General features: G+C 41.7%; 2 protein-coding genes across 2 annotated transcripts; both read left to right on the top strand.

Moving 5' to 3' along the window:
* Positions 1-1,347: 1,347 nt before the first annotated feature.
* On the top strand, positions 1,348-10,769 carry chn1 (chimerin 1). Its single transcript, XM_061692722.1, has 7 exons — positions 1,348-1,972; positions 3,489-3,573; positions 5,941-6,114; positions 6,614-6,691; positions 8,662-8,799; positions 9,039-9,144; positions 9,985-10,769. The coding sequence occupies exons 1-7, from the start codon at positions 1,721-1,723 to the stop codon at positions 10,154-10,156; spliced, it is 1,005 nt and encodes a 334-aa protein (XP_061548706.1). The 5' UTR covers positions 1,348-1,720; the 3' UTR covers positions 10,157-10,769.
* A 2,615-nt stretch (positions 10,770-13,384) lies between these two features.
* On the top strand, positions 13,385-25,959 carry LOC133410621 (acetylcholine receptor subunit alpha). The gene is made up of 9 exons (XM_061692020.1): positions 13,385-13,538; positions 19,277-19,449; positions 19,562-19,606; positions 19,761-19,870; positions 20,237-20,432; positions 22,115-22,352; positions 23,971-24,194; positions 24,587-24,823; positions 24,912-25,959. The coding sequence occupies exons 1-9, from the start codon at positions 13,385-13,387 to the stop codon at positions 25,038-25,040; spliced, it is 1,506 nt and encodes a 501-aa protein (XP_061548004.1). The 3' UTR covers positions 25,041-25,959.
* The last annotated feature ends 992 nt before the right edge of the window (positions 25,960-26,951 follow it).

Genomic DNA, 26,951 nt, shown 5'->3' with positions numbered 1-26,951 from the left:
ATGCAGTTTGTTTAAACGCTATATATATGTTTAAGGGGGGGAAATCTAAACGTTTCTGGCCCTATGTAAAAAAGGGAATAAGCCCTCACCCTCTCCTCTTTTTATATAATAATTATCATTAACTCTAATTAAACACAGTTTCTGGAAGGCTGAGTTCAAGTTCACTGGCCTCATCACCGCCAGATATGTTGAGTCAAGAGATCCGCAATTACAGTGACCCGAAACATAATCGCAACTCCACCTCTGAATGGTTGAATTCAATACAAATGAAGGTTTTGGAGTTGGCAAAGTCCAGAATGAAATCCAGTTAAGATGCTGCGGTGTGACCTTAAACGGGAAGTTCATGCTTGAAAACCATCCAATATGATTGAGTTAAAACAATTCTGCGAAGAGTGGAACAAAATTCCTCCAAAGTGATGCGAAAGACTCCCCACCAGATATCGCAGTTGCTTGATTTCTGTTATGCTTCCAAGGGTGACATGACCAATTATTAGGTTGCTTTTCCACCTTGGGCCAGATGTTTTCTCCTTATTACTTAGAAAGTGCATTTTGTATTTACGTGGGTTGTCTTTGTGAGATATTAAAATTGGTTTGAAGACACCGTAACCTCCCATTGCTCGGTGACTCTCCGTAGTGTGTTTTTATGTCACATAAGTATTTTTTGTCAAAATGACGGTCTATTATCGTATTCGAGCGGCTCCAACTACCGGAGACAAATTCCTTGTGTGTTTTTAACATACGTGGAAAATAAAGATGATTCCGATTCTGATGTTTTTGGAATGTGGGAGGAAGCCAGAGAACCTGGAGAAAACCTGCGCAAGCACAGCGAGAACATGTAAAACTCCACACAGAAAGACCAGAGCCCGGATTCAAACCCCCATCCTCAGAACTGACCCAGATGTGCTCACCACTAGGCCAGATCTGTAACATTTAAATGTGAGAAGTACGCCAAAAAAATCAGGGAGGGGGGCAAATACCTTTTCACTGCACTGTACATATTCTTCTCTTTAGGTCATACTATATTTGATTGTATTTTGTCCTTTTGTTCCCTTAGGCCCATCCATTCATTACCTGTTTCTGTGACAAGGCAATTTTCAAAACAGATCTTCTTCATAATGGCCCACTTCTGTTGAAGCACTCTGTGCTGATGTGTGACTCGTTCACTGCTCATTACCGGCCCAAGCTCACTCCAGCTCCTCTGCTCGGTTATCTGATGGCGATAGCTCGTGGCTCGTGGAGGGGGGCGGGGTGGCGGTCACCATAGCCGACGAATGCATGCCGCTATTGGCTGGTGGGATCCATTTAATCAGCCGTGACTACTACAGGATCCACCCCCGTCCTCCTCCCCCTCACTCTGCCTGCCCTGACAGCATCCAAACACAGTGTGCAACCTCTGTTCCAGGGAGAATATCAACTCAGCACAGGGAGGAGAGGATTAACGCCGCCGCACATCTCATCTGCATACGTGTTCCGAGGGAGCCGCATGACGAGCCAAGGCTTTTTTGGTCTAAAACCTTTGTCCTCTCTGTGTCTGCATTACCAGGACTCTTTTTGCGACAGCGATACCAGGACTCTTCTTATTTGGACTCTTGAGTAATTTCATCCACACCTCATCGACAATAACGTTGTTTGGCAAGGATTTGCTGAAAGTGTTAAGGGAGCTTCTTCATGTTTGGACATTGGCGCTGTCTCTTGCTGCCGGGAGACGGCCGAGTCTAGGATGCCGTCTAAAGAGCCCTATGAGGCTCACAAGGAGGACAAGTCCCTGGTGCAAAGGGCCAAACAAGAGGCCAATCAGGAAGAGATTTTGGCAGCCACCTTGGGGATGAGGATGGGGCCCGAGAAACCTTCAGCCACCTTCTGGCAGCCACTTAAACTCTTCGCCTATTCACAGCTCACTTCTCTTGTCCGTAGAGCCTCGCTGAAGGAAACTGACCGCACGCCAATATCGGAGAAAGTCCATAACTTTAAGGTGAGACTGGAATTCAAAAGTAAACTTCAAGGGGGCTGGTGTTGCTTTTCAAATAAACAGTAGATTCCTTTCATCATGTGTGGCCAAAGGGCAGCTTCTCACGCTTCCCCGTAGGGAAATGAGATGAGAGGGAGGGGGAGTTGCTGAGTAGGGGATGCGATTAAAAACACAACTGTTTTGGTCTTTCCGATGAAAAGAAAATCTGTGGGGTGCCCTGTGTACCACTGCCGTTAATTTGAGTGCCAGATGGAGAGATTAGGCTGATGGAGTAGGGAAAACAGTGCTCAAGTCTACGTGCGGTTGTTTCAACTGTCCTGTTTTGGTCTGCTTGGAATAGAGAGCAGGAAGAGAAATGTTAGCAGCAAGGCTTTGAACTGCCCTCTTGCCTCCTTCTTTGTTCCCATTTATTGCTAAATGTTCCTTTTTAACATGTAATGAGTTCCTGCATTAAGAAGCCCATTACCAAGAAACCACATCCAGGGATACTCAGATCAAGCCTTCTAACCTCACGAGTCGACAATTCTTTTTTTTTTTTCTTACTGATATTCATCCATCCGTCCATCCATTTTCTACTGCTTATCCGATATTCTTCCTTCAAAAACAACCAAATAAACCACACAATTTCACTCATTAGAATCTAATGAGTGGGATTGTGTGGTTTATTTGTAATGCAATGATTAGATGATGTGTAAATGATGTACATTTCCTAAATTAATAACTGCAGTGCAAGCAGCTGGCAGTGCAAATATTTGTTTGCCTGGGCCAACTTCAGACTTGCAGTAAATAGATTTAAAGCAGATGTTTTAAAAATGCACTTTGTTGTTGTGTGGCGACTGGTGATACGGCTTTTTCGAGATGTTCAATTGACGGCTGAAGCGGCTGTCTGTTCACACGAAGTCTCAAACTGCCGCTTCTTGCTCTCAGGGGCTTTCCTGATTGGCTGGCTGTTGTTACCTGGTTGGGCTCGGCTGTTTCCATAGCAAATTTTCCTTTGCACGAGCGGAGTGTCAACCCCCCCACTGTGCCGCCATGACAAAAGACTTGACACTCATTACTACAGTCACCACGAGATTCTGTTTGAACCTCATTCACAGTTGGGTCCTCCTTGCCTGCTTTATGTAGCCTTTTATTGAGCAAGGAACCATATTTGGTAACTTCTTCGAAATTGACTCTCCATTCCTCACTGGAAAGTAACAGAACTGATTTCTCACAGCCAATCAGCACACAGATATAATAATGATATTTTCAATGACATATCATAACAGTATGATTCCAGATGATAATAATTAAATGAAATGATTGTATGAAAATGAATAGTAAAAGAAAAATGATTTTAATGTAGTCCAAAAAAGGAGTGTTTTAACGATTGCTTCAAGGCAGTTTCCATTCAAGACTCCTGACAAAGAAGGCAATGAGATACACATCAAACAAAGTGGCCGTCGAGAGCACTCTGTATTTGCACGATGTATCGTAATCACTGTTTTAATATCGGTTATTGTCCTCCTCTGTGCTGCAGGTCCATACCTTCCGCGGGCCTCACTGGTGTGAGCACTGTGCCAGCTTCATGTGGGGCCTGATGGCTCAGGGGGTCAAGTGTGCAGGTACCATTTTTAAAATCACTTGCGTGTCTCCTCACTGATTACAAAGTGAGCATTGCTGAATATGGGTTATTTGGTTTTTAGTACATCTGGAGCTGGATTATTTCCCTTTTAATCTACAATCCCAACAGTGAAAACACTGGATTAGCGCGTTAGACTGGAACGAGGGCTTCATAGTTGTGATGTAACATCAATTGCACAATGTTTGTGAGCATGAGTTCATTTGAAAACATTTACAAGGGACTTTCTTTTAAATGAAAAACAAAAACTTTATAGTTTTCAACCAGATTTATCTTGACCTTTTTGTTGAGGTTGTTGCATATTCCAGTGTTTTTAGTTAACGATAGCTGTTTCATAACCTAATCTGCATGTATGATTATTTTTGACATGCTCAGCAATTTATTTTGAATTTTGGAAGTGAAAAAAGTTTGCCACTTTGTAATCCTGATGAGGCTTCTGTTTAGCTGGAGCCGTTAGAATTGACATCCTTATCCGACGTCGGTTTGATGTTTTATTGATGAAACAAAGTGTGTCACACATACACTCGGCGTCAGCGGGCACTTTGGCGTTAATTGTTAATGGTTCCATTTTGAAAAAGAAATTGAAGACGCATATTTTTTCAGTCAGGCTTTCGAGACTCATACGCTGCCATTCCTTCACTATCCAGCACCAGTACTAGAATCTAGGGCACCAAAGTCTCTCATGGTGCTCGGATTTGCATACCAAAAAAAGTGCTCCACCGCCCCCTTTCCCCCTTTTGTATGAGCTCAACTGTTTTGGCCAAGCGCCAGGGAGCCAGCCTTTCCTTGGTGCTCATTGTGCCACATTTGCTCATCTGCGGACACCCTCACCAAACCACCCCCCACTGCACCCCACCCCCACAGCCTCATCTCATCATGCCCGTGAAGGAAAACAAAGCTGGCATGTCTCTTTAATGAGGTGCCGAGCTCAGAGCGAGGGGAAGCAGCTCCGTTTCCGCACAAATTAAAATGCAGCCGCATCGACCAATCACCTCGGTCTCACAGCTCATCCTTTAATTTTATTAAATATGAATTATTTATCAAACTCACACCCACCAAACAACTACACGCCAATTGGTGAGAGATAGAAGTCACCATTAAACATCACCGTTCCAGAGTGAACCCCAGCCTCCTCGCCATAGCAACCAGCCAAAACTGCTGACAGCACAGTAAAATTGCATCCCGTGTCTGCTGCTGTTCCTCGGACGACCACCACACCCTCACTCGCCCCACCTGGGACCCTTGGAGACCTTTAATGTGCACACACGGACACAGGCAGCACAGGCCTCCTCTATTTTACCGCCTGTCAGATACCCTTAAGAGAATCATCTCTTAAGGTAATTACATTTCTGCACCAATGCATATAAACGTTGCTTCCTTTTCTCCTGGGACCCAGCTTAATCTAAATAATGTCTCCAGGTTCTGCATGGACTAGGTAGCATGCTTTAAGGTGCAGACTTTAGGAAAGAAAAATTGAAAAAAAATTTGGGGAGTGGGTGGAATTAAAAAAAAAAAAAACGTGGATGAAAAGCTCTCTGAAATTAGAGAGGACTCAAAAGATCTAAGAGCTGGAGGAGCTGCTCCATTTTAGTCTACGAAAGTAGGTCTAGTGTAGCCTGCAGCGGCTGAATTGATGCTTCCGCTGCCATTGTTGCTGCATGAGCTCGGATTTTGAGAAAAAAAAAAAAAAAAAACAGCTCAACAGCGGCGGCGCACCACCTCCGCTCCTCATCCTTTTTAGCGTTTTCTAATTCGCAGCGTGCGGCCGCCTCTGTTACGAAGGCAGGAGTGGAATCTCTCACGATGCCTGTTCTCCACTGGTCCCCTGTTCACCCAACAAGGTGGACCCTGCACAGTTCAGATCGAACATTAATACTGTGCTTTAATATAGGAAAATGTAACAAATTTGGATTCAATAAAAATGTATTACAAAGTTACAAACTCAAAACAAAAGTGAACACTTGCGCTATTCCTACCACACTTTGAGAACCTCTGGTCTAGATCCGTCCAGCCATCTAGGACTACTAACTGTAGACTCTTTCATGTATAATAATGATTGTAGGGAAGTGCAGGACAGAGAGAGGCGGGGCTTCCTGACATTCCGGGCGTACACATTGATTGGGAAGACCACAGTAAGTCCTTTGTTTGTTTGTTTTTTTGCTGGCCTAAACACATAAAAAGGGCGGGCAATTATTTCATGTTGGAATTTGAATCGATACAAAAGCTCAGTAAGGTTGGTGAACTGAAAGACTCCATCAACAATATCTATTATTTAGCTTGACAAAGGTAGCTTCGAGGGGCAGACGAGCGTTTTAGCGCTTCTCAAGCCCTGTCGATGTCTCTGTTGCAGACTGCGGCGTGAACGTCCACAAACAATGTTTACCTCTGGTTCCCAACAACTGCAAGCCAAGTCTGAGACACATCCGGAAAGTTTACAGCTGCGACCTCACCACCTTGGTGAGTGCCCACAACACGGCGCGACCCATGGTGGTGGACATGTGCATACGAGAGATTGAGTCAAGAGGTGAGTGTGCTTGGAATGGATTCGGTGATTTAAATAATCATTTGGATTATTTCTGTTGGCATGATAACAATGTATGATGGCAATATTAGTACCATTTAGACAGTCCATCGATTCTCTCCATTGTCACGCCACTAAAATTCGCCCCGGACCGATGAGAGTCAGCTAATTATGCTAATCACGAGGAATGTGTTCCGCTGTTTCCTGCCGCCTCAATTGATTGTATTGCACTTAAAATGATGCCAGAGGAGCTCGTTGCTCCCTCATTGTCTGCCCCTGACTGACATCTGGAGCTCAGTTTGATCTGTGTCTTTATTAGGGTACTTAATGATGCAGAAAACAATTCACATCTGCCCATTATTTTAGCCTGACATGGACATTATTTATGTATGTATTATAAACCTGTCTGTGTATGCATCTATCTATCTATATTTTAAATGAAATTTACCACATGAGCAGTGGTAGAAATACATTTTTCTGAAGCGTCTTCCTTGTCCCGCAGGACTGAAGTCCGAAGGTCTGTACAGAATATCAGGATTCAGCGATTCCGTGGAAGAAGTCAAGACGGCGTTCGACAAAGGTTCGCTTTTCTTTTTGTCCGCTCACACCACCAAAACTGAGTGACTTTGCATGGTTGCACATCCTTGGATGAGTGACGACCTTCACTTGAGATTAATTAGGAAGTGACACATCTGAAAGGATTAGCGGCGTTCTGGGAGTGACATCAGTGTCCCTCTCATTCGGTGTTGACACGAAGCCCCTGAAGGGGGAGCAGCTCCAAACTACTTTTATAATACTCATTAGAGTATTCATATAATTCATAATATTTGAACGCGAGACAATTGTTGGAGAATACAGGAGTGAAAGATGTTTTTTGAGAAGAATAGGTATGATATAATTATCAGATTTCATTTAAAATGCTTCACATTCTTGGTTTATAGTGAGGCTTGCAGAGCTTTTTTAAAACACTTCATATTACCAAATGTGGTTCCTCATCCAAGCTGTGAATGGTTAAGGATCTGAAAGACAGGGGTTAGTTTTTTTGGGCTTGTCTTTCTTCTACTCGACACCAGCATACACGCTATGGGCACACTACAGCGTGTCGCCCAAAATATTGACATCATTTTGTAGTCTTCGAACATAGCCAATTCGCACTCAAATGATCTCGAATTTGAGGTGTATGTATATATAAGTGTACATTGCATAAAAACGAAGTCTAAAGGAGACACATGGCGCATCTTTTGCCCATTTAAAACAGTTCCTAGATGTCGTAGCATTTCTGTGACATACTCGTCAAAATAGCCCAAGGATCAAGAATTATATCACATTTTATACACCAGAATTCCTTTCTTGCTAAAATCTACAACCTCTGTATCACCATTCATTGTTCAGACCACTGCTATTTCACCCTTTTTGTTTTGTGCAACACATCTTTGCTGAATTCCCTACTGTATCGTGGAAATCTGCGGTTTAGAGCAGATTTGAATGGGTTTTTCCCCCCCCCCACTATACTTACTGTAATGCCCTCACACGTGGGAAAGGACAGCCGCGCCCATTCACTTTTCAGCTGGATTATTGAACGCTGGAATAACAGTAAAACATATGAGCACAATGAGCACGCTCACGCCGGACCTGCTGTCAACCACTGCTCTCGCCCAGATACTCACACGCAAACTTGCCCCCGCTCTTAAAGACACATGCATGTACACAGACAGTACGATCTGTAGTATTTTACATTTTATGCTTCCATTTTTTTGTATGGATTCAAATAATAAATAAATAAATGAAATAATAGTGTCTTTTAATAGTTTAAATGTGTTTAAACTGTGTAGGGGGGTAAAACTGTAAACGTTTTATCTTATATGATTTCTCGATGCAAATTTTCACATATTGCAGATGGGTCTGGAATGTATCCCCGCACTGAGGGGGGGTTTGACACTAAAATGATGTCAATTTTATTTTTTTTGTGACACCCTGTGGATTAAAGTATTATATGATACCACTTACATTACAAATATTTAAAAAGTCATGCTGTATTTTATACTGTACACTCACTACATGTCACAAGGAAAGCATTGTCATCTTCGTTTTGCCAGCATCAAGGAGAATAAAATGCATGACTAGGGTGCAGTAATGCTAATCCAGTCGTGTGAAAAAAATAGTAGTAGTGATGCTCCGAGCTCATCTTTAAAAATCAGATGTGTTGGGCTGTATAGTCGAGCAAGTGCAGTGTGAATTTGAACTGGAGCAGCGGACTTTCCCAGATCGGCATGTGGGAGATCACCCATGACAGTGTGTCGTTCCATTTCACGGCGCTGTGATGTTCAGCCTGCCAGCACAAGTAGGCCACGGCCTGCTCGCCAAAGCACACACAACCGAGGGAAAGTGGCAACGAAAACATACAGTAGCATACACTTTGAAAGGACACACCGTCGGCATCGAGACCAACGCTTTATTCTGGTATTGACGTGAAAACTGTGACCACGAGCTCGCTTCTCATCCCGCTTTCTTTCTTTGCCTCTGACCTTGTTCCATCACACATTTCCACAGCTGGCGAGAAGACGGACATCTCAGTGAAAGCGTACGAAGACATCAACATCGTCACGGGCGCTCTGAAGCTCTACCTCCGGGATTTGCCTGTCCCCGTCATCGCGTACAACGCGTACCCCAGGTTCATCGAGGCCGCGAGTGAGTCTCAGACGAAACCACGTGCCACCACCAAACTCCACACTCAGCACTGAAGTGTGTGGAGAAATGAATGGAATAAATAATATCTGACAGCTATGTTTACGGGAATATGCATTTAGCACTCTCCCTTTAAGTGCCTAATTGCTTTCATCACCTCTCAGGAAAAGCGCTTCATTGATTTCCTGAATGTGCTCCCATGTGTTGAGCCCACTTTAACCATTATATCGTTCATGTGTCAGAACTCACGGACCAGGACAAGAAGCTTGAAGCTTTCGGAGAGGCGTTGGCTACGCTGCCCTCGTCACACAATGAAACACTCAAGTATCTCATGGCGCACTTAAAAAGGTAAGCAGCTTGAGAAATAAGGAAAACCGAAATACAATGACAATTCACTGAATACCACGTTGCTTGTTTCCTATCTGTTGTCTAAACCGGTGTTTCCCAACATTTATTGAGCTGAGGCAGCCATTTTACATTAGAAAAATCTCATGACACACCACCAAACAAAATAGTCACAAAAAGTATGAATGCTGAAATAATGCTGATCTTGTCTCAATTTACCTACAAATGTATTTACTCAGTGGGGAATAAAGTCTCGTTCCATTGAACAAAAAGGTAATGTTCTTGCAGCAAACCATGACTTGCGCTGTCGTATGAATGCTGACAGGTCTATACACAGGTTCATTGTACCGTCTGCCATCCAATGGACGAGCTTTTCATTGTTCTGCCTGTCACTATACGTCACTGGCATAGATAGAAGAACAAAGATATATTTGTAATTCATAAATAAATAAATAAATCATAATCATTGGTCAAAAGTAGATTTGATCTCCATCTAATACTTCGATTCAATAGGAGAGTTGTTTGAAAGTCCTGCCTTTTTAAGTTTAAATGTTTTTAAAGCACGTGAGAGTGATAAATCTATTTTTTTATATGATTTGTATCGTGTGGATTTTCACCTATTGTGGCTGGGTCTGGAACATATCCCCGCAATAAACAGGGGTTCACTGTATTGTTATATAAATACTTTTTGGATCGTATCGATCGATTTTTGATACAGCTGCTGTTTGGATCTTATTTGTGTTATTATTAGTGTACCTAATGCTATGGCCAGTGAAGATAAAGAACCTTGTGACTATTTATTATTATTATTATTATTTTTTTTTTTTAACTTTCACATTTCAGGGTGACCCAAAATGAGAAATACAACCTGATGAACGCCGAGAACCTGGCCATTGTTTTCGGGCCCACTCTAATGCGCACCCCGGATCTTGACGCTATGACCGCCCTCAATGACATCCGCTACCAGAGGCAGGTGGTGGAGGTGCTCATTAAAAATGTAGACACGCTCTTCTGAACACACATCAAGACAAGATGCTGCAGACAGACAAGCCCTCAAACCGGCTTTTTGTTAAGAAAAAAAAAAAAAATTAATGAATTGATTCATTTTTTTATATAAATGCCCCTAGTATTGTATGGACTCTTCTTACCATGCACTAGGTATAGATGATGAACCTTACACTTTGTACTCTATGCCTCCCCATTTTTGTCGGGGGATTTATATGTAAAGCTGCCATACCAGCATGCATCAGTGCTTTGTAGCCGTATCTCAGCATGCGGAAAGATTGTTTTGCTGTGATTTATTGATTTTGTCTGTGTGGTGATAGATGTAGTCCACATTCCCACCTGCCTAGCGTGCAGTCGTTTCTTCAAATTTTGAATAGATTCAACTAAAAATAAGCTATGGATTTTTAAATTTTTTTTTTTTTGGGGGGGGGGGGGGATTTTTACAATGTCTTATTTTTTTATTACCTTGTTGTTGAATGAGCCTTTCAGACTTCCCTGTCAATGTGTACACACTGGTGCATTTGCCTGACTTATTTGTGCATTATTTGTGAATTAATGTTGTACTGTCATTTGTACACAACTTGTGCATGACCAGTTTAATTTATTAAACTGATAAAACACTGCCCTGTGAGTGTAGAGTCTCAATGTGTAAACAAATAAGTAGAATTTTGGAACAAAGAAAACCCCACAATGGTCACTGAAATTACTTAAAGCTACTGAGCCTGGAATTTGCCAAAATGTACGGGATATGTCAGAAAGGTTCTAGGACTGGTGTCACTAAAGATGAATTTCAAACCCCAACTACAAAACTATGAGTTCCCCCATTCAATGTGAAACAGACGATGACCAGCACATGTACAAAAAAAATCCCCCCCCCCCTCCCCCCAAAATGCAACGTACTCACCAAGGATGCTGATTATTAAATGTATTAACGTGTGCAGATCACTACAGACATTTTGTTAGTCGTTGGTTTGAGTTTTGTTTTGACCGACCAATCAGAATAAAAATGCTGATGTCAAATAAGTCCTGTTTAATCACCTCACAAATTCATAGTTGTCAATGAAAATGTCATCTTTTCGTGCAAAGCACAAAGAAAAGCTTTTTTTTAATTTTATTTTACAAAAATAAAAAGAAATCTCAATTTGGAGCTTGTTTTTCATTGCATAGCAATGAAGCATTTATTGACCTTGTTCTTTGGTTATATCATGTAATCACTTCTCATACAAAAGTGATTACATGCAGCTTTCATTGAAAACAGCTAATTTCTTCACATTATAATAGAAACAAACAAAATATCTTAGATGTGGTTTATGTGTGTTGCGGGTAGCTGCAGGGTGACCTTGACAAAGGCGCTGTTTGTCCTTAATTATGTATAATTATTGGCAATGACAGGTTGTCCCTAAAAGCGTCACATCACGTGACTGTGCCTAAAGTCCCCCATCAACACGTCACTCTCAGTAATTCAGTGTGAAACAAAAACCAGCCAACATCATTTAATGCACGCATGCAGGTTTACACAGGGAGTAGTGGCACATAATGACACATAAAATATCCTTAAAATACTCGCTAATATATATTTTTTTGCTTTTGTGACACTTCAAATGATTAAAAAAAACAAGCTTGACAAAGGCTTTTGATGGCAATATAATGTATTTACAGATCACACAACTAAGAAACGTGCCATGAGCCACACTGACTCACCGCATGCTTGACTCCATGAACTGCGTCATCTTTTCTCATGATTGCAACACACATTTTCTACTACCTACTGTGTCACATTGTTTATACCATACACTTACATATAGTCTGTTCAAGTGTGAAGTGCCCAAACTTCCAACTTGTCACTTGTGGTTTGGATGAACCTGGGGTAAACTTCCGACTTCCAACGTGTTGGCATTTCTCTCCCTCATAATCTACACATGTGAAGCCGAGATTCACCCCCTTATCTTTATCTTCTAGTCAAAAACTGTGCTGATCTCACAATCCAAAGCGATGCAACACCGCCATCTACAGGGATCTGTTGGTCATGACAGTGGTTTACAAACCTGAATTTCACAGACAAACTGTGCGAGGCCCTCTTTCATGCCTAGCTGTCGAAAAACGAGATAGGAGTTATTCGACTTACCAGTTTTTTTTAGATGCGAGCCATCATTTGACCCATTTTTATTTTATTTTATTTTGCTTTAACTTGCTAGTGCAGACTTGAGATATTACCGCTGTATGGGGGTAGTGAACTCAACTCGACATACTTTACAATGAGCGGCAGTTGGCTAAATAGTGAACAATTAATCAAAAAGAGGCTTCAAGCTGTTTAATGCCACTTCCAGTTTGTTTACTGTTAAACTAAACACAAAAAAAGAGAATTACACCTTGTGTATTTAAAACAACTCCACAGCTTCCGCTAGTTTAATTCTAACACTAATTAGCACCTATGTAGTGGTGCATTAACCCTTCAGGCAATGGAATGAACACAAACAATGCAGCAACTACATGTAAACAGGCACTATAAAAGTACTCAGTCTTTGAGATGTCTTCTAAAAAAGAACAGTCCAGTTGAATGGGCACATGCACAGACAGTACACACAGTCAGATATTCTTTATACTCTGCGTAGAACAACTGATATTAGTGCCTCGGACTCAAGTAGGATTCATAATAATGCCTCGATATCCGTCTGTGTGCCTTGTAATGCCCCCACGTGGCCAACACGGGCACACCAGATGGAGCAGCATTGCATTGATGCAAAACTGTTGAATTATTTTTCATTCTATTTGTCAATTTATATTATAATACGTTGATGTCGAAACCGTCTGCAACAAAAGTGAGTACACCCCGAAGTGAAACTGTCCAATTTGGGCCTAATGATCTATTTCCTTCCTCGAGTGTAACGTGACTCCTCTCAAGTGTGAATGGCGAGCAAGTGCGTTAGATGTGGTTTATCACACTCATTCCGATTACTGGAAGTTCAAATATGGCACCTAGCGGCAAAGAACTCTGAGGAGATGAAAAGAAAAAAGAAAAAGGAATTGTTGCTTGTATAATTGTACCTTTGTCATATTCAGAGGCTTCTTTCATTGTTGTCTTGCCTTCATGTCTGTCGGTTCCCCCATTTTTGTTTTTTTTCCCCAATCCCACAAAGCAACCTCGACGCAATCAGAGCTTGACATCCAATCAGTCGGCCGTCAGGCCCCGGCGTCACCTTCGGTTAATGCGAGACAAACCCACACTTGTCTCCTGGTGATGGCGCGGCGGAAAAATTGGATTTTCACCCAAGCGTTTAGCATCCCCCATATCCATCATAGCGTCATCTACACGCCGGCATCAAGCTTCTCATTCGCCGTGTTAGATGCCGTGATAAGCTCGGCGGTTGGCCGCTGCGTCGTCTACGCTGGATGTCCCCCATTGTCATTAATGTGAGTTAATTTCAAGAGCTGTGATCCATGAGATAAGTGACCTTTGTGTGTTGTGTTCCCCCTCATGCAAAAGATTGCACTGAATATATTCACAAATGCTGTTTATTCTGTTTCTACGGCTGCACAATAACTCTCGTTGACATAGCGCATACACAACCTCCTGTTATTGCTCATTGAGGCGTGCACATTTAGTAGTCTTACGTTGTCCTCTTTTCTTTGTCACATTTCTGTCGGACCAATGATATATTACTCGTGCACTCACTGTAGTCGTCTCGCCACGCTCCGCTATTTGCATATCTGTTGTTGACCAATACTGGCCACTCATGCCAGAGTAGCATCTGCTCCATTTGCAGACTGACTGAAGAGTATCTGCAACATTTGCACAATCAACATTGTCCCAGATTATCGCACTGCTCGCTTGAAGTCTCGGCGCCCTTTGGACAATGGTCATTCCACCGTACTATTGCAATATTAGTCATGCGAACTGCTCTAAGTTCTAGAGGACTCTGCATCTTTTTGCACAATTGTAAAAAAAATAATAATAATAATTTACCTGCATTACCGAAAACTAGCAACCCTTTGTTGCTCAGTGACTGTTTTTGTCAATGTCTTTATGTCTCAAAAGTGTTCTCTGTCATTTGACTGTCTGTTGTCGTACTAGAGCGGCTCCAATTACCGGAGAAAAATTCCGTGTGTGGAATACCTGGCAAATAAAGAGGATTCTAATTCTGATTGTTCCCCCCCTACAGACGTTACACATTACGTTTTTTCAAATTCAAAAGAAACACATTAAGTTTTTTCAAATAAAAAAAAAACCAGAAAATCCTCATGTACTGTATGTCTCAGGGTTAAGTAAGCCCACTTCCTTTTTTTTTTTTTTGAACCATTTTAGCTGCAAATGTACTGAAACTTCCCGGAGGGTGTGGAATTTTGTCTTATGTTGTAATTTCCAACTTAAGCTCTTATACCAAAGACATAAATAAGAAACAGTTTACAACAAATTGCCGTGTTTCTGTTGAGGCCACTTTTGGCCAATTGAAACACATGAAAAGGACTTTTTAAAGTAGCACTAAGCAGGCCCAAAAAATGGTATGTAAATTCGACACACCACAGAGAAGAGTAATGTTAACAAGTCTGCCAAATTTGAAGGACTCAAAAAACCCTGCTAGCTATAGCAACTCAGGTTTCAAAACTTGAATAATAGGGCCGCCTCTGAGCTCTCAGACGCTGCGGGCGCGTCGAATGGATGCCCCAAAAGGAATCAAACATACTGAGGGGGCGATAGCTTATATGATGGAAAATCACGTTAGGAGGCTCAAAGTCAAAATTGAATGGGTTGGTTATTGTGGACTGTAATCATAAAAATAAGCACACAAATCAGCTTACCCTCGTTGTCGGTGACACAATGTCACAGCCGAACACGGCACTTGACGACAGCGGGACGGTAGGAGGAAGCCCGGGTAGTTAGACAGTTGGCACTGCCCCATTCACTAGTATGAAGTTACGAAGCCATGTTGTCTCTGGTGAAAGTTTGCAAAACTATCCGTCGTAAGATGCGCACTGCAAAGTTGCGTTGATGTTCAGTTCGCCATCGTGTGTGTCTTTAAAAAGTCAATCCATCGCTTTTTTTAGTTCCTCGTTTTTTGGGAGCTTTAAAAAAAAATACATCACGGAGCTGTTCTGTAAATTGAGGCATCCAGCGAAGACGTACTTTGTGTCAAATGAGTTTCATTCGAGAGTCAGCACTTGAAAATGGTAGTTTTTTTGTGTTTTCTGCCAGATTACATCATTCATCAGTTTTTGGACAAGGTGGCAATTTCATATATTATTTTTAGTTTCCGAAAGAGGCATTTAATGACTCCACTCTAGCAAATGAATAATGTAGCATTCTAACTATATAAAAATAAATTAAAAGAAAAATAGCAGCTAATAATATAATTTAAAAGAATGCAAAGAATTCAACCGTTTGTAGATCGTGATAATTCAATGGGCATTGTTTTGCTCATTCTGGTGTGTTGCTTCGGCCACCAGGGGGCAATAAAATACATGCAGCCATACCACATCAAGTTGATGATGACACACGCAAGTTAGCTTCAATAATTTTTGTTGTTTTATTTTTGCATAGGATAAAAATATACATACCTGTGAGTATTGCTCTATGTTCTGCATGTGTTGCTACGACTTGTGCTTAAATGCAAGTTTATAATTACTGTGACATCGATGCTCGTTTTGTAAGCACACGTATGGCATTTTGCGCTGTTTGTTAGCATTAAGCTAGCAGACTTTCGTCAGAGTTAATGCGGTTTGTTTAAATACACAACGTGTGGTTCTATTTGTTTTATGTCTCGTTCTGAAGTCGAATTCAACTGGGAGTGACATGAAACACCTTGAAGCCTCTTTTTGGAAAAAATTGTTCACAGTCTGTCAAACTGCTGCTTGTTGGGAAGTTTTCTGCCTTCGTCCAGCGCTTGTAACGTGTGCTCCCAACTCAAGGCAAAAGAATTGGCCGAACATCGGTTCATATCTTGAAACACTCGTAAGTCGGGTCACTCATAGTTGAGGTACAACTGTTTTAGCTGCAGTAATATAAGAAAAACATACTGAGAACATACAAAAATGTCTTTTTTTTAAAAAAAAAAGGTTTTTTACAACCTGTGCTAACAAACTGAAATTTGAAGGGTTAAACAATCAAATTCAATGGACTTTTTATAATAATGACGTGTACTGGTGTTAGTTAAACATTTCATGTGATAAAAGAAACAAAAGAAAAACAAGCTGAAAGGGCAGTAAAAGGCCTGAGAGTTAACGACTTTTATATAAAAATAAACATCCGTGAGCAGATATAATGGGGGCTTGTCTTGTTACATGGAAGACTTATGGTGTGAATTTGGAGAGTGCGGGGGTGGGTTGGAGCAAATCTCTCTTAATTCCGACGTTGCCAAAATGGTGATTTGAACCTAAGTGAGATGAATGAGGCCTGTGGTTGAGCGGGCACTTGATTGAACGTGCGGTGGGTGTGAGGATATTGAGTTGACTGACCCGTCACGGGGGCGCCGACGTGGCGAGCAAGTGCAGGAGGCGGGACTCGAACAATGGAAAATGTGAGGGGGGGAAAAAAGGAAAAATTGGTTTACCATAGGCGGAACGGTGGACGACTGGTTAGAGTCGTCCACCGTTCTGAGGACCTGAGTTCAATCCCCGGCCCAGCTTGTGTGGAGTTTGCATGTTCTCCCTGTGCCTGCGTGGGTTTTTCGCCGGGCACTCTGGTTTCCTCCCGCATCCCAAAAACATGTGCTCTTTGTATACATATTGATGGTTTTTATAATTGCAACATGATAGTGGTAGTATTAAGAGGTGGATTAACTTGGATAAGATAAGTCCCTACTGAAGGCCCACAGGTATCAAATGCACGGCCGTCACGGATAAAATCCAAACTCAAGTCACAATGTCGCACAGTTGCACACTATAACTTCAATGTTTCTCATTCGTTGTGTTTCAGTGGGCTGAGTCTCGCGCGAGATTTCATTGCGCTCATTTATCGCATCTCGTTGAAGTTGCGCGTTGGCCGTCAAGTTTGCGGCGGTGTATTTTAGCGACGGATTACTGTGGCATGTTGATCTCGTAAGGCGCGACATTGAATGTGTCCCTCTCGAGTAACGAGCGTTGGCAGCCATTCGCTCGGCCGTCAGCTGCGGGACAAAAACAACACGACCGCTGCCAAGAGCTCCCACAAGGCACTGCATGTGCATCGAGTCATTTGCCAGTTGTGAAAGAATGTTTTAGTTAGGCCAAACCTTCGCAATTGTCTCGTGGGCTAGAGGCGACGTGCTGAAGTTGGACTTCTGGGTGCCTGGATTGATTGACAACAATGATTGTGTTATCCCTCATTTTTCACCTAACCATCCTGACAGGTAAGAACTAGCAGAAAACGGAATGGAATGCATCTTTTGTGGTTTCTTTTACATTTTCATTTCAAAAACACCTCATATTTTCAATACATACACAAGAGGCTGCCAGGTGACTGCAACTTGACCCAAATCAAAACTAATGAGCGATGCTGATATTTGAGTGACAAGGGCACGTGCACTCTTCCTCATTTGGCTTTTCGTCTTTTTCCCCATCTGTCAGCACGCCTCGGTCCCTGCATGATTACCAGTAGCAGGCGGTTCCATAATAGTTTTTTCAAATTGAATCATTCAACCATTCAAACACATCTTTGTAAAATGACCTTGACATCAAGGTCAGCTGACAAATAGAAATAGGCCCCTCTTCTGACATTGGCTTGGAGGAGAATGGTCACAATAAATATTCCTTATTGCCTGCTTGTGTTATTATTCAGCCAATTTTTGCCTTCCACTGATTCAAACCATTCCAACTTCAAAGTATTTACCTCATTAAGAGATCAGTTAAATTTTTCCATCGTAGCTCAAGAACTACTTTATCGTAGCTAAAGAACTATTTCCAAGAATCCAATTGAAATTAATGGACACGTGTTCCAAATTGAACTCATACCGTACTTCCGGGCGCCACGGTGGACGACTGGTTAGCACATCTGCCTCACAGTTCTGAGGACCCGGGTTCAGATCCCGGCCCCGCCTATGTGGGGTTTGCATGTTCTCCCCGTGCCTGTGTGGGTTTTCTGCGGGTACTCCGGTTTCCTCCCGCATCCCAAAAATTGGGAATTGTCCGTAGGTGTGAATGTGAGTGTGAATGGTTGTTTGTTTATATGTGCCCTGCGATTGGCTGGCGACCGGTTCAGGGTGTACCCCGCCTCTCGGCCACAGTCAGCTGGGATAGGCTCCAGCACACCTGTGACCCTAGTGAGGATAAGTGGTCTGGAAAATGGATGGACTGTACTTCCATACCTTACAATTAATTCAACTGATTCAAACAATTCCATCTTCAAACTGTTCATTTACTTCCCAATAAATAGGGAACTATGTATAACATTCCCAAAATTCCCACATTTCTACAACAAAATTCCCTCATGCTGACCTGTTACCCCAGAAAAGTGCCTCATTTGTAATTGAGTTAATACAATAATACATTTAAAATAATAAATACATTATTTATTAGATTTTTTAATGTATTTTTTTGGAGTGTGCGCGCAAGTTCACGACAAATGACTGACACTTCGTCAGTCACACCTTTGATCTCTGATTGGTTGTTTTTTCTCAGGCGTGGTGGTTTGTTTCAAATCAAATATTATAATTTATATTTTTTAGTTTTTTTGAATGTTTTTTGTTTTTTGAATGGTAACTCCCCTTTAAGAGATACTTATCATATTTACCTGCTTCCACATTTCTTGACTGATTCAAACCATTCCAACTTCAAGTCTGACACTCTACATTTCAACAATTCAATTAATTCCACCACATTCCAGCTAAGCACCAGTTTTTCAGCATTCTCACACAATTTCTGCAGAAAAAACATTTTGCAGTTGCCATGCTAATCCAGCTCAAATGTCAGAAAAGGTTTTAATATAACGTTTTCATCATTATCTGTGCTTCAACACATTATTATTTTTTTTACTACGGTGCACACAAAGGCTACGCACATGTAGTACAAGAGTCTGCCTGACACTTGTCACGTCTATTTTTGTCACATTCATAAGGCAGCATAATCACTTTCTGACACAATTCCAAGCAACCCCCCACACAAGAGTCATCACGTTGTTAAATATTGCTGCTGGTAATCCCTTTGTAAACAAGCCCATGAGTCCTTCCCGTGTGCTTTCTTTCTTCTGGAGCTGCCACCTGGGCTTCCAATGATGAAACCCGCCTGGTCAAAACCCTCTTCACTGGTTACAACAAGGTGGTCCGGCCCGTCAGTCACTTCAAGGACCCGGTAGTTGTCACTGTGGGCCTGCAGCTCATCCAGCTTATCAGCGTGGTAAGATTTCAGGACAGACACGCGCACACACACACATACACGCATACACACACAAAGTCTGTTGAGATTCCGCATTTTATCAGCTGTCTGAACACATTTGTTGCACCCACAGGACGAAGTCAACCAGATTGTCAGCAGCAACGTGCGACTCAAACAGGTTTGAAAATTTCATTTTAGTTATTTTTTTTGCTTATAAATCATGCAAGACACATTAAACACCATCGGACCTGTATACAACTGTGTTTTTCTTTTTCTTTTTTATTGTTAAACTGCTTGCTAAAGTTCCCATTGTCTCTTTGTGCTTTTTCCAGCAATGGAAAGATGTCAACTTGCAGTGGAACCCGGAGGATTATGGCGGGATCAGAAAGATCAGAATTCCCTCCACTGACATTTGGCGGCCCGATCTGGTACTCTACAACAAGTATGTCATGAGGCCTTTTTTGATTCTCTTCATGTCTGCTATTTGTGATCTACAGTGAGCTGAGTGATCTCCCAAAAACAAGCAAAACACCTGTTTTCACGCTTTCCATACACTTGTGAAAGCTTGGGTAAGGTTTCATCAGGCTAAATATAGACTGTGTAGTAGAACTTTCGCACACACAAGCACATACTCCATATGTTACGTCTGACACGTAGCACTACCCCCCCCCCCCGACTACCTGCTGGGCTGCCACACCAGCGAGCGGCGAGCTGAACTTGGACTCGTCCTCGAGCGCTGCTGTCGCCTTGCGTTGTCGTTAAAATAACCATGTTGACACTGGCCGTGGTTTTTGTTGTGTGCCCGCAGCGCCGATGGTGACTTTGCTATTGTGCATGAGACCAAAGTGCTGCTGGAGCACACGGGACTGATCACGTGGAACCCTCCTGCCATCTTCAAGAGCTATTGTGAGATCATTGTGCTGCACTTCCCCTTTGACCTGCAGAACTGCAGTATGAAACTGGGCACCTGGACCTACGATGGGAACTTGGTCGTCGTCAATCCTGTAATTACACTCACAATTGTGACTTTTAAAGAATGCCTATTCCCACCAAGGGGTACTTTTTGGTTTTTCATGTTTAAATTGTGGAAGGGTGTGAAAGGCATTACAATGATGTGTGTGTGTGCACTATGGCCACCTGGGAGCAGTACAATACATCCATCCATCCATTTTCAACACCGCTTATCCTGGTTAGGGTCGCGGGTTGCTGGAGCCTATCCCAGCTGACTTCAGGCGAAAGGCGGACTATACCCTGAACTGGTCGCCAGTCAATCGCAGGGCACATATAGACACAGACAACCATTCGCACTCACATTCACACCGTCGTTGAGTGGGAACTGAACCCACGCTGCCCACACCAAAGTCAGGCGAGTGTACCATTACACCATCAGTGACCCAGTACAATACAGACATACGGATATACGTACGTACACGGAGGCATCACAACTCCGCAGTAATGTTAATATAATTACTCATTGTAAATATCGTTTGTCCCTCCCAAATGCGTTCAACAAATTTAAACTTATTAAAACACACTTCAACTTATTAAAACATACATTTTTAAAGCATGTTAACTTGGCTCTTGTTAACAATAATCACCTTGGTTTGTCTTTGGAGATCATTTGTTAAACCTGCATGTGATTTAATTTGCACAAACGCCTGAGTCAGTAATGAGGTAATTTAATGCAATGACACGTTAGCTGTCCGCAGCTCGGTTAAAGGAGCAGCACAACAAACTGAAGCTTAATTGAAATACAATACGCTGTTGATAGAACAATACATTTGGAGTATGAATGCATTAATAATAATCATTTGTGTGGCTTTTAAAACATCTGAAGGATCGTTGGCTGATGTTCCAACACTCTAGCTTCCTCTCTTCGGCACTTTCATTGTGTTTCCATTTACATGGTTAGGGCTTGATTACTGTCATAGTTAAACTGTAAAAAGAAATGGTTGAAAACCCAAAAATATCTCTGGACTTTTGTTGTTTACATCTTTTGTACTACATCTTTTGATGACATTTGGAGGCACTAAATATTAGATAGTTATTTGCAACTGTACAAAATGGGAAATAAACCTCAGGTATATAAAAACATGAGAAAAATATATCCTGTGGAGCCTTGAGATATGAGTTTAATTCATCGCAGCATACACCAATGGCATAAATATTTGAACAGTATTTGCCACATGTTTCAATTCAATGGACATTGTACTGCTCCTTCTGGTGTGTGTGACTTGGCCACATGGGGGTAGTATAATACAGACACGGATATACACGGAGACGGTCACAGCTTCTCAGTAAGCTGCAGTAATATTAGTGCTTTTTTGCAGAGGAAAATATGCCTGTGAGTATTGTCATATTATCCGTCTATATGTGTTACGCCACTATTTGTGTTCAAACATCGGTTGCTTGGAGGGTTGTAATACCGTGACACCGATGCTATTAGTTACCCCATGTATGGTATTTTGCATTGTGTTAACATTAAGCTTTAGTAAGGCAAAAGTTATGTGGTTTGTTTCAAGACAATCTGCGTTTTTAGTTTCGCTTGACATTAAATTTTAACTTGGGAGTGGCAATAAAGAGCGTGAAACTGCTTTTATGAAGAGTAGTTCACTGTCTGCCCAAATGCAGATGGCTAACAGCAATACCATAAATATCATGCCGCTTAGTTGCTTTGTCTCTCCAGGACAGCGATCGTCCCGACTTGAGTAACTTCATGGAGAGTGGAGAGTGGGTGATGAAAGACTTCCGCAGCTGGAAACATTGGGTGTACTACGCCTGCTGCCCAGACACCCCCTACCTGGATATCACCTACCACTTCCTCATGCTGCGCCTCCCCCTCTACTTCATCGTCAACGTCATCATCCCGTGCATGCTCTTCTCCTTCCTGACAGGGCTGGTCTTCTATCTGCCCACAGACTCTGGTAAGCCGCTTCCGTTTCCTACATGCTTTACTGAAAAAGCTCTCCAATTGTGACATAGTGGAAGGAACATGATCAGAGAGAATAGTCTTAAGTCATGGATAACATTGCTTTGATGCATAGTCTTTCAATTTCAGTGACCTTTTACCATTTTGCATTGGAATCCAATGTGGAACTAAATTCAACTTTTTATGACCAAATTTGAGCTGGCTCACTGGGCTCCTTTGAGAAGTCACAAATCAAGTACAGTAAACACCGACGATATCGCGGTTCAGTGTTTGCGGTCCCAATATTTCCTTTCTTTTGTGTGTTATTTATTACAGTTCTACTCTATTTTGTTATTCTGTTCGTGCAGTATTTTTGTGTTTATCCATTGCATTTGCTCTTTCTCAATATGTGTGTTTAAATGTGTTTGCATTGTTTGAAAAGTTTCTTTAAAGACCTTTAAAAAATGTAAGCACCGACCGTAAATGTTATACAAACAGGCCTAGGGTGTATTTAAATAGTATAATAGAAGTATAATAGAATGTAAACCCTGAGGTTACTTTACAGTAATATACGAGGAGCCAACGAGAAAAGTTTTATAATTGCTTATAGATGCCACAAGATGATGCCAAAGTGCTACTTTTATGTCAGCCAGGGCTTGAGTCTGTCTAAAAGAGGCTCTTTCCCTCACTTCAACATACTGTAGTTCCTTGGCACTAATGTGCCACAAGATGGCGCTACTAGACTGTTTTTATATTAGACAGGACTTTGATGTTGCGGCATTTTAGAGCGTTTCACAAAGAGCACAGCAACAGACTATTGGCAAGTTTTTCAGCGAATAAAAGGATAGTTGTAAAAAAAAAACAATCTGGGATGTCAAACAATTTCTTACACTCCTCACTGCAAGGCTTGATTAAAAAGTCACAAAAATACGTGCAATGTTTTCCGTGATATCATTTTAATACCTTGTTGGTAAACTCAGCATCCATAGCGCTAGCGAATATGCCAGCCTGAGGCCTCCCCGACCACTACGCAAACAACTCTGCTCCTGCGCACATCTGGCCCTGTTCCCACTGTGTACAGTATGTCTGCCTCATTACCCAGCGTCCCTCTGTGCTGTCATGTCTGAAAGCAAGCCTTCGCTCTAATGTATAATACATGACCTGCGCCCGGTTTCTAAAATTGCTGCTGCCAAAATACACTCCGTCATAACTGCCAAGCAATGAGAAACAGCATGCTTTTCATTTTACTAGTAATACATTTGATTAAAACAAACAACATTTTACTTCTAGGGGTCAGAATTGATTAGAGGATTAGCAGGAGGCCACATAATTAGCATTTTCAATATAAAACAGAAAAAAACATTGCCATCCTTAACAAGGCCTAATACAGACCACTCCAGATTCTCTCTCTTTGTGGTGTGAAACTGTGGAAGAGTATGAGTGAGGAATTAAAGCAATGTCCAAACATCAGCCAGTCTAAAAGAATGTGTACACACATGCTGCACACAGGTGATGGTATAGGGGGAAAGGAGTGATAGTAGATGTCAAATACTGTATTTTACAGGGCTGGAGCATTATAATCTCCCCATGTTTTGCCTTCTGAGATGATCGGGACGCCTTGTCGTGTCGTCCAGGTGAGAAGATGACCCTGAGCATCTCCGTCCTCCTCTCTCTGACCGTCTTCCTGCTGGTCATCGTGGAGTTGATCCCGTCCACCTCCAGCGCGGTCCCGCTCATTGGGAAGTACATGCTCTTCACCATGGTCTTCGTCATCGCCTCCATCATCATTACCGTCATTGTCATCAACACTCACCACCGATCCCCGAGCACCCACACCATGCCCGAATGGGTTCGAAAGGTCAGCACATGACTCTATATTGTGTAGAATTTCAATATTTCTAGCTACAGTATGTATGTGTAGATTGGTACAGGGGGGTAGCCTTCTGTCCTTTTGATATAGTGCCATCTAGTGGATGATAGATAGATAGATAGATAGATAGATAGATAGATAGATAGATAGATAGATAGATAGATAGATAGATAGATAGATAGATAGATAGATAGATAGATAGATAGATAGATAGATAGATAGATAGATAGATAGATAGGTAGGTAGGTAGATAGGTAGGTAGATAGGTGGATGGATGGATGGATGGATGGATGGATGGGCGGATGGACAGACAGACAGACAAAAAAATATATTGTGATCCCTGACAAACATTTGTTTTCTTTGGGGGTGGGGGGTAACAGCTTTTCATCGAAACCATCCCGAACATTATGTTCTTCTCAACGATGAAGCGTCCCGGAAAGGAAAAGCCAGTGAAGAACATCTACGGCGGCGACTTTGACATCTCAGACATCTCTGGCAACCAGGCTTCTGCTGTGCCCTACCAATCACCCATAACCAAAAACCCAGACGTCCGCAGTGCCATCGAGGGAGTTAAGTACATCGCGGAGACGATGAAATCGGATGAAGAATCTAACAACGTAATATAAACATTGGTCTTATTAACATCATTCTTCATTGTGGCCCATGTTCTGTGTATGACAAGTGTTCTGTGTTCACTTTGGCCAGGCTGCTGAGGAGTGGAAGTTTGTGGCCATGGTGTTGGATCACATCCTGTTGTGCGTCTTCATGGCTGTGTGTCTCATCGGCACGTTAGGCGTGTTTGCTGGACGTCTCATTGAGCTGAGTATGCTCTAGATCACTGGTTCTTTAGCTTTTTACACCAAGTACCTCCAAGACAAAATTAATCAAAATTAACGCTGTCCAAGTACCACTGGCACGAAAATGCAATAGGGTAGTACAGTAAGTGTTCATCAAAAACGAGACGGAGGTTTTGTTACTATAAAGTATATTAAATATTATTCTAAGCCATTGTAACATGCACAATTTGAACATTAACAATGCGCTCAAATATAGGAAATGTATTGAATGTAAAAGTTAAATACAACTGAACTGTACTCAGGCAGTTATTCTTTCATGTACCACTAGAGGGAGCCCGCGCACCACACTGAGAATCACAGCTCTACATGCCTAAAGCCTCATGGCTGCTCAAAGAGGAGTGAACCTCATTACATGTTTTTTCTTTTATCCCATTATGGATTGTGGAGCTCCCTGTTTGCTCTTTTGGTGCTTTAAAAATGACTGTATTTATATTTTCAATATTATTGTGTAAACCTGTATCATATATAATGAGTAGTTTGCCTTTTTTGGTACTTTTATGAAACTGATGTCATGTATTGCAGGTTAACATATCTACAATAAATCCTATGAGGATTAAATGTTCCATTTTTGCAGGTTCTATGTGTGCTGTGCATGTTATGAGTAATACTAAGTGTTCTGAATACCATTTTATTACAATATATGATCATGAGATGAATGTTAGCATGTCAACAGTTACTGTAATTCAAGATAAAAACTTTCATACAATACAACACAACACAATACATTCTGTTTGATAACTATAGCTTGAATATCTGTCAGGAAGTCCTTTATAAACCCTTCCAATCCTTGATAAACCCTGCACAATGTAATGAGATAATGCTGTGTTCTTGTCAACTACACATTAAAAAAAAAATAATATCTACTATGTTAATTACGTCTCATTAATGTCTTTGTAAAGTGCTTTATTGGATTTCATCTGATTTTGGCGCACGTCTGCCCAATGTTGATGTGTATCAATGTATGGAGTCTGTACAGGTATGCAACTACATTTACTATTTGGAAACAAAATGTAGGGCCACATGGAGGCCTAGATGTCTCCCTCACAATTTTGAGGCTTGATGTTAGAAAATTGATTAAATGATGGAAACAAATTGCCTCTTGATGAAAATGTTTTACGGCTCGATTAGGTAAACTTTTGTGCGCGATGGGCATGTTGGACTTTTAAAATAGACTGAAGGACCAGTGCATTAGTAGATTGAGGTAATAACTAAACAAACAAATACATAAATAAATACATTTTGTTATTCATAATTAATAAAAATGCATAATTCAATTCTAATTCATCAACCATCAAAACAAATTAAATCTACGGTAGGGATTTTTTTTGTAATAATAATTTGTATTATTATTATTTAATGAGACGAAAATAAAAATACTGTAAAAGCACATATTTTAAACAACCAATTTTTGGAAAAGTAATGCATCTAATATTACAGGACTCTTAATGCAAGTTGGTCAACCCTGTTTTATGGTGGTGGTGTTTTTTCTGTGAGGTACGGCTCAAGTTATGAATGACTACCCCCAGTGTAACTTGTCATATCCATCCATCTTCTGAGCCGCTTCTCCTCACGAGGGTCTCGGGCGTGCTGGAGCCTATCCCAGGTGTCATCGGGCAGGAGGCGGGGTACACCCTGAACTGGTTGCCAGCCAATCGCAGAGCACATACAAACAAACAAACAAACAAACCACCGGGCAATTTAGAGTCTCCAATTTATGCATGTTCTTGGGATGTGGGAGGAAACCGGAGTGCCCGGAGAAAACCCACGCAGGCAGGGGGAGAACATGCAAACTCCACACAGTCGGGGTTGAACCCGGGTCCTTAGAACTGTGAGGTTGACACTCTAACCAGTCGGCCACCGTGCCGCCAACTTGTCATATAGTAAATAT

This window comes from Phycodurus eques, chromosome 12 (genome assembly GCF_024500275.1).
Source record: "Phycodurus eques isolate BA_2022a chromosome 12, UOR_Pequ_1.1, whole genome shotgun sequence".
NCBI classification, from domain to species: Eukaryota; Metazoa; Chordata; class Actinopteri; order Syngnathiformes; family Syngnathidae; genus Phycodurus; species Phycodurus eques.
Note: the sequence above shows the minus strand (reverse complement) of the source record. Positions and strands in the feature narration are given on the sequence as shown.

Excerpts from the sequence above, each read along its gene's own strand:
- chn1 (XM_061692722.1), top strand. The coding sequence starts at position 1,721 with ATGCCGTCTAAAGAGCCCTATGAGGCTCACAAGGAGGACAAGTCCCTG. Across the intron at positions 6,115-6,613 it reads ACGAGAGATTGAGTCAAGAG|GACTGAAGTCCGAAGGTCTG; the intron begins GTGAGTGTGCTT and ends CTTGTCCCGCAG. Across the intron at positions 6,692-8,661 it reads CAAGACGGCGTTCGACAAAG|CTGGCGAGAAGACGGACATC; the intron begins GTTCGCTTTTCT and ends ACATTTCCACAG.
- LOC133410621 (XM_061692020.1), top strand. The coding sequence starts at position 13,385 with ATGGCGCGGCGGAAAAATTGGATTTTCACCCAAGCGTTTAGCATCCCC. Across the intron at positions 20,433-22,114 it reads ACTTGGTCGTCGTCAATCCT|GACAGCGATCGTCCCGACTT; the intron begins GTAATTACACTC and ends TTGTCTCTCCAG. Across the intron at positions 24,824-24,911 it reads CGGATGAAGAATCTAACAAC|GCTGCTGAGGAGTGGAAGTT; the intron begins GTAATATAAACA and ends CACTTTGGCCAG.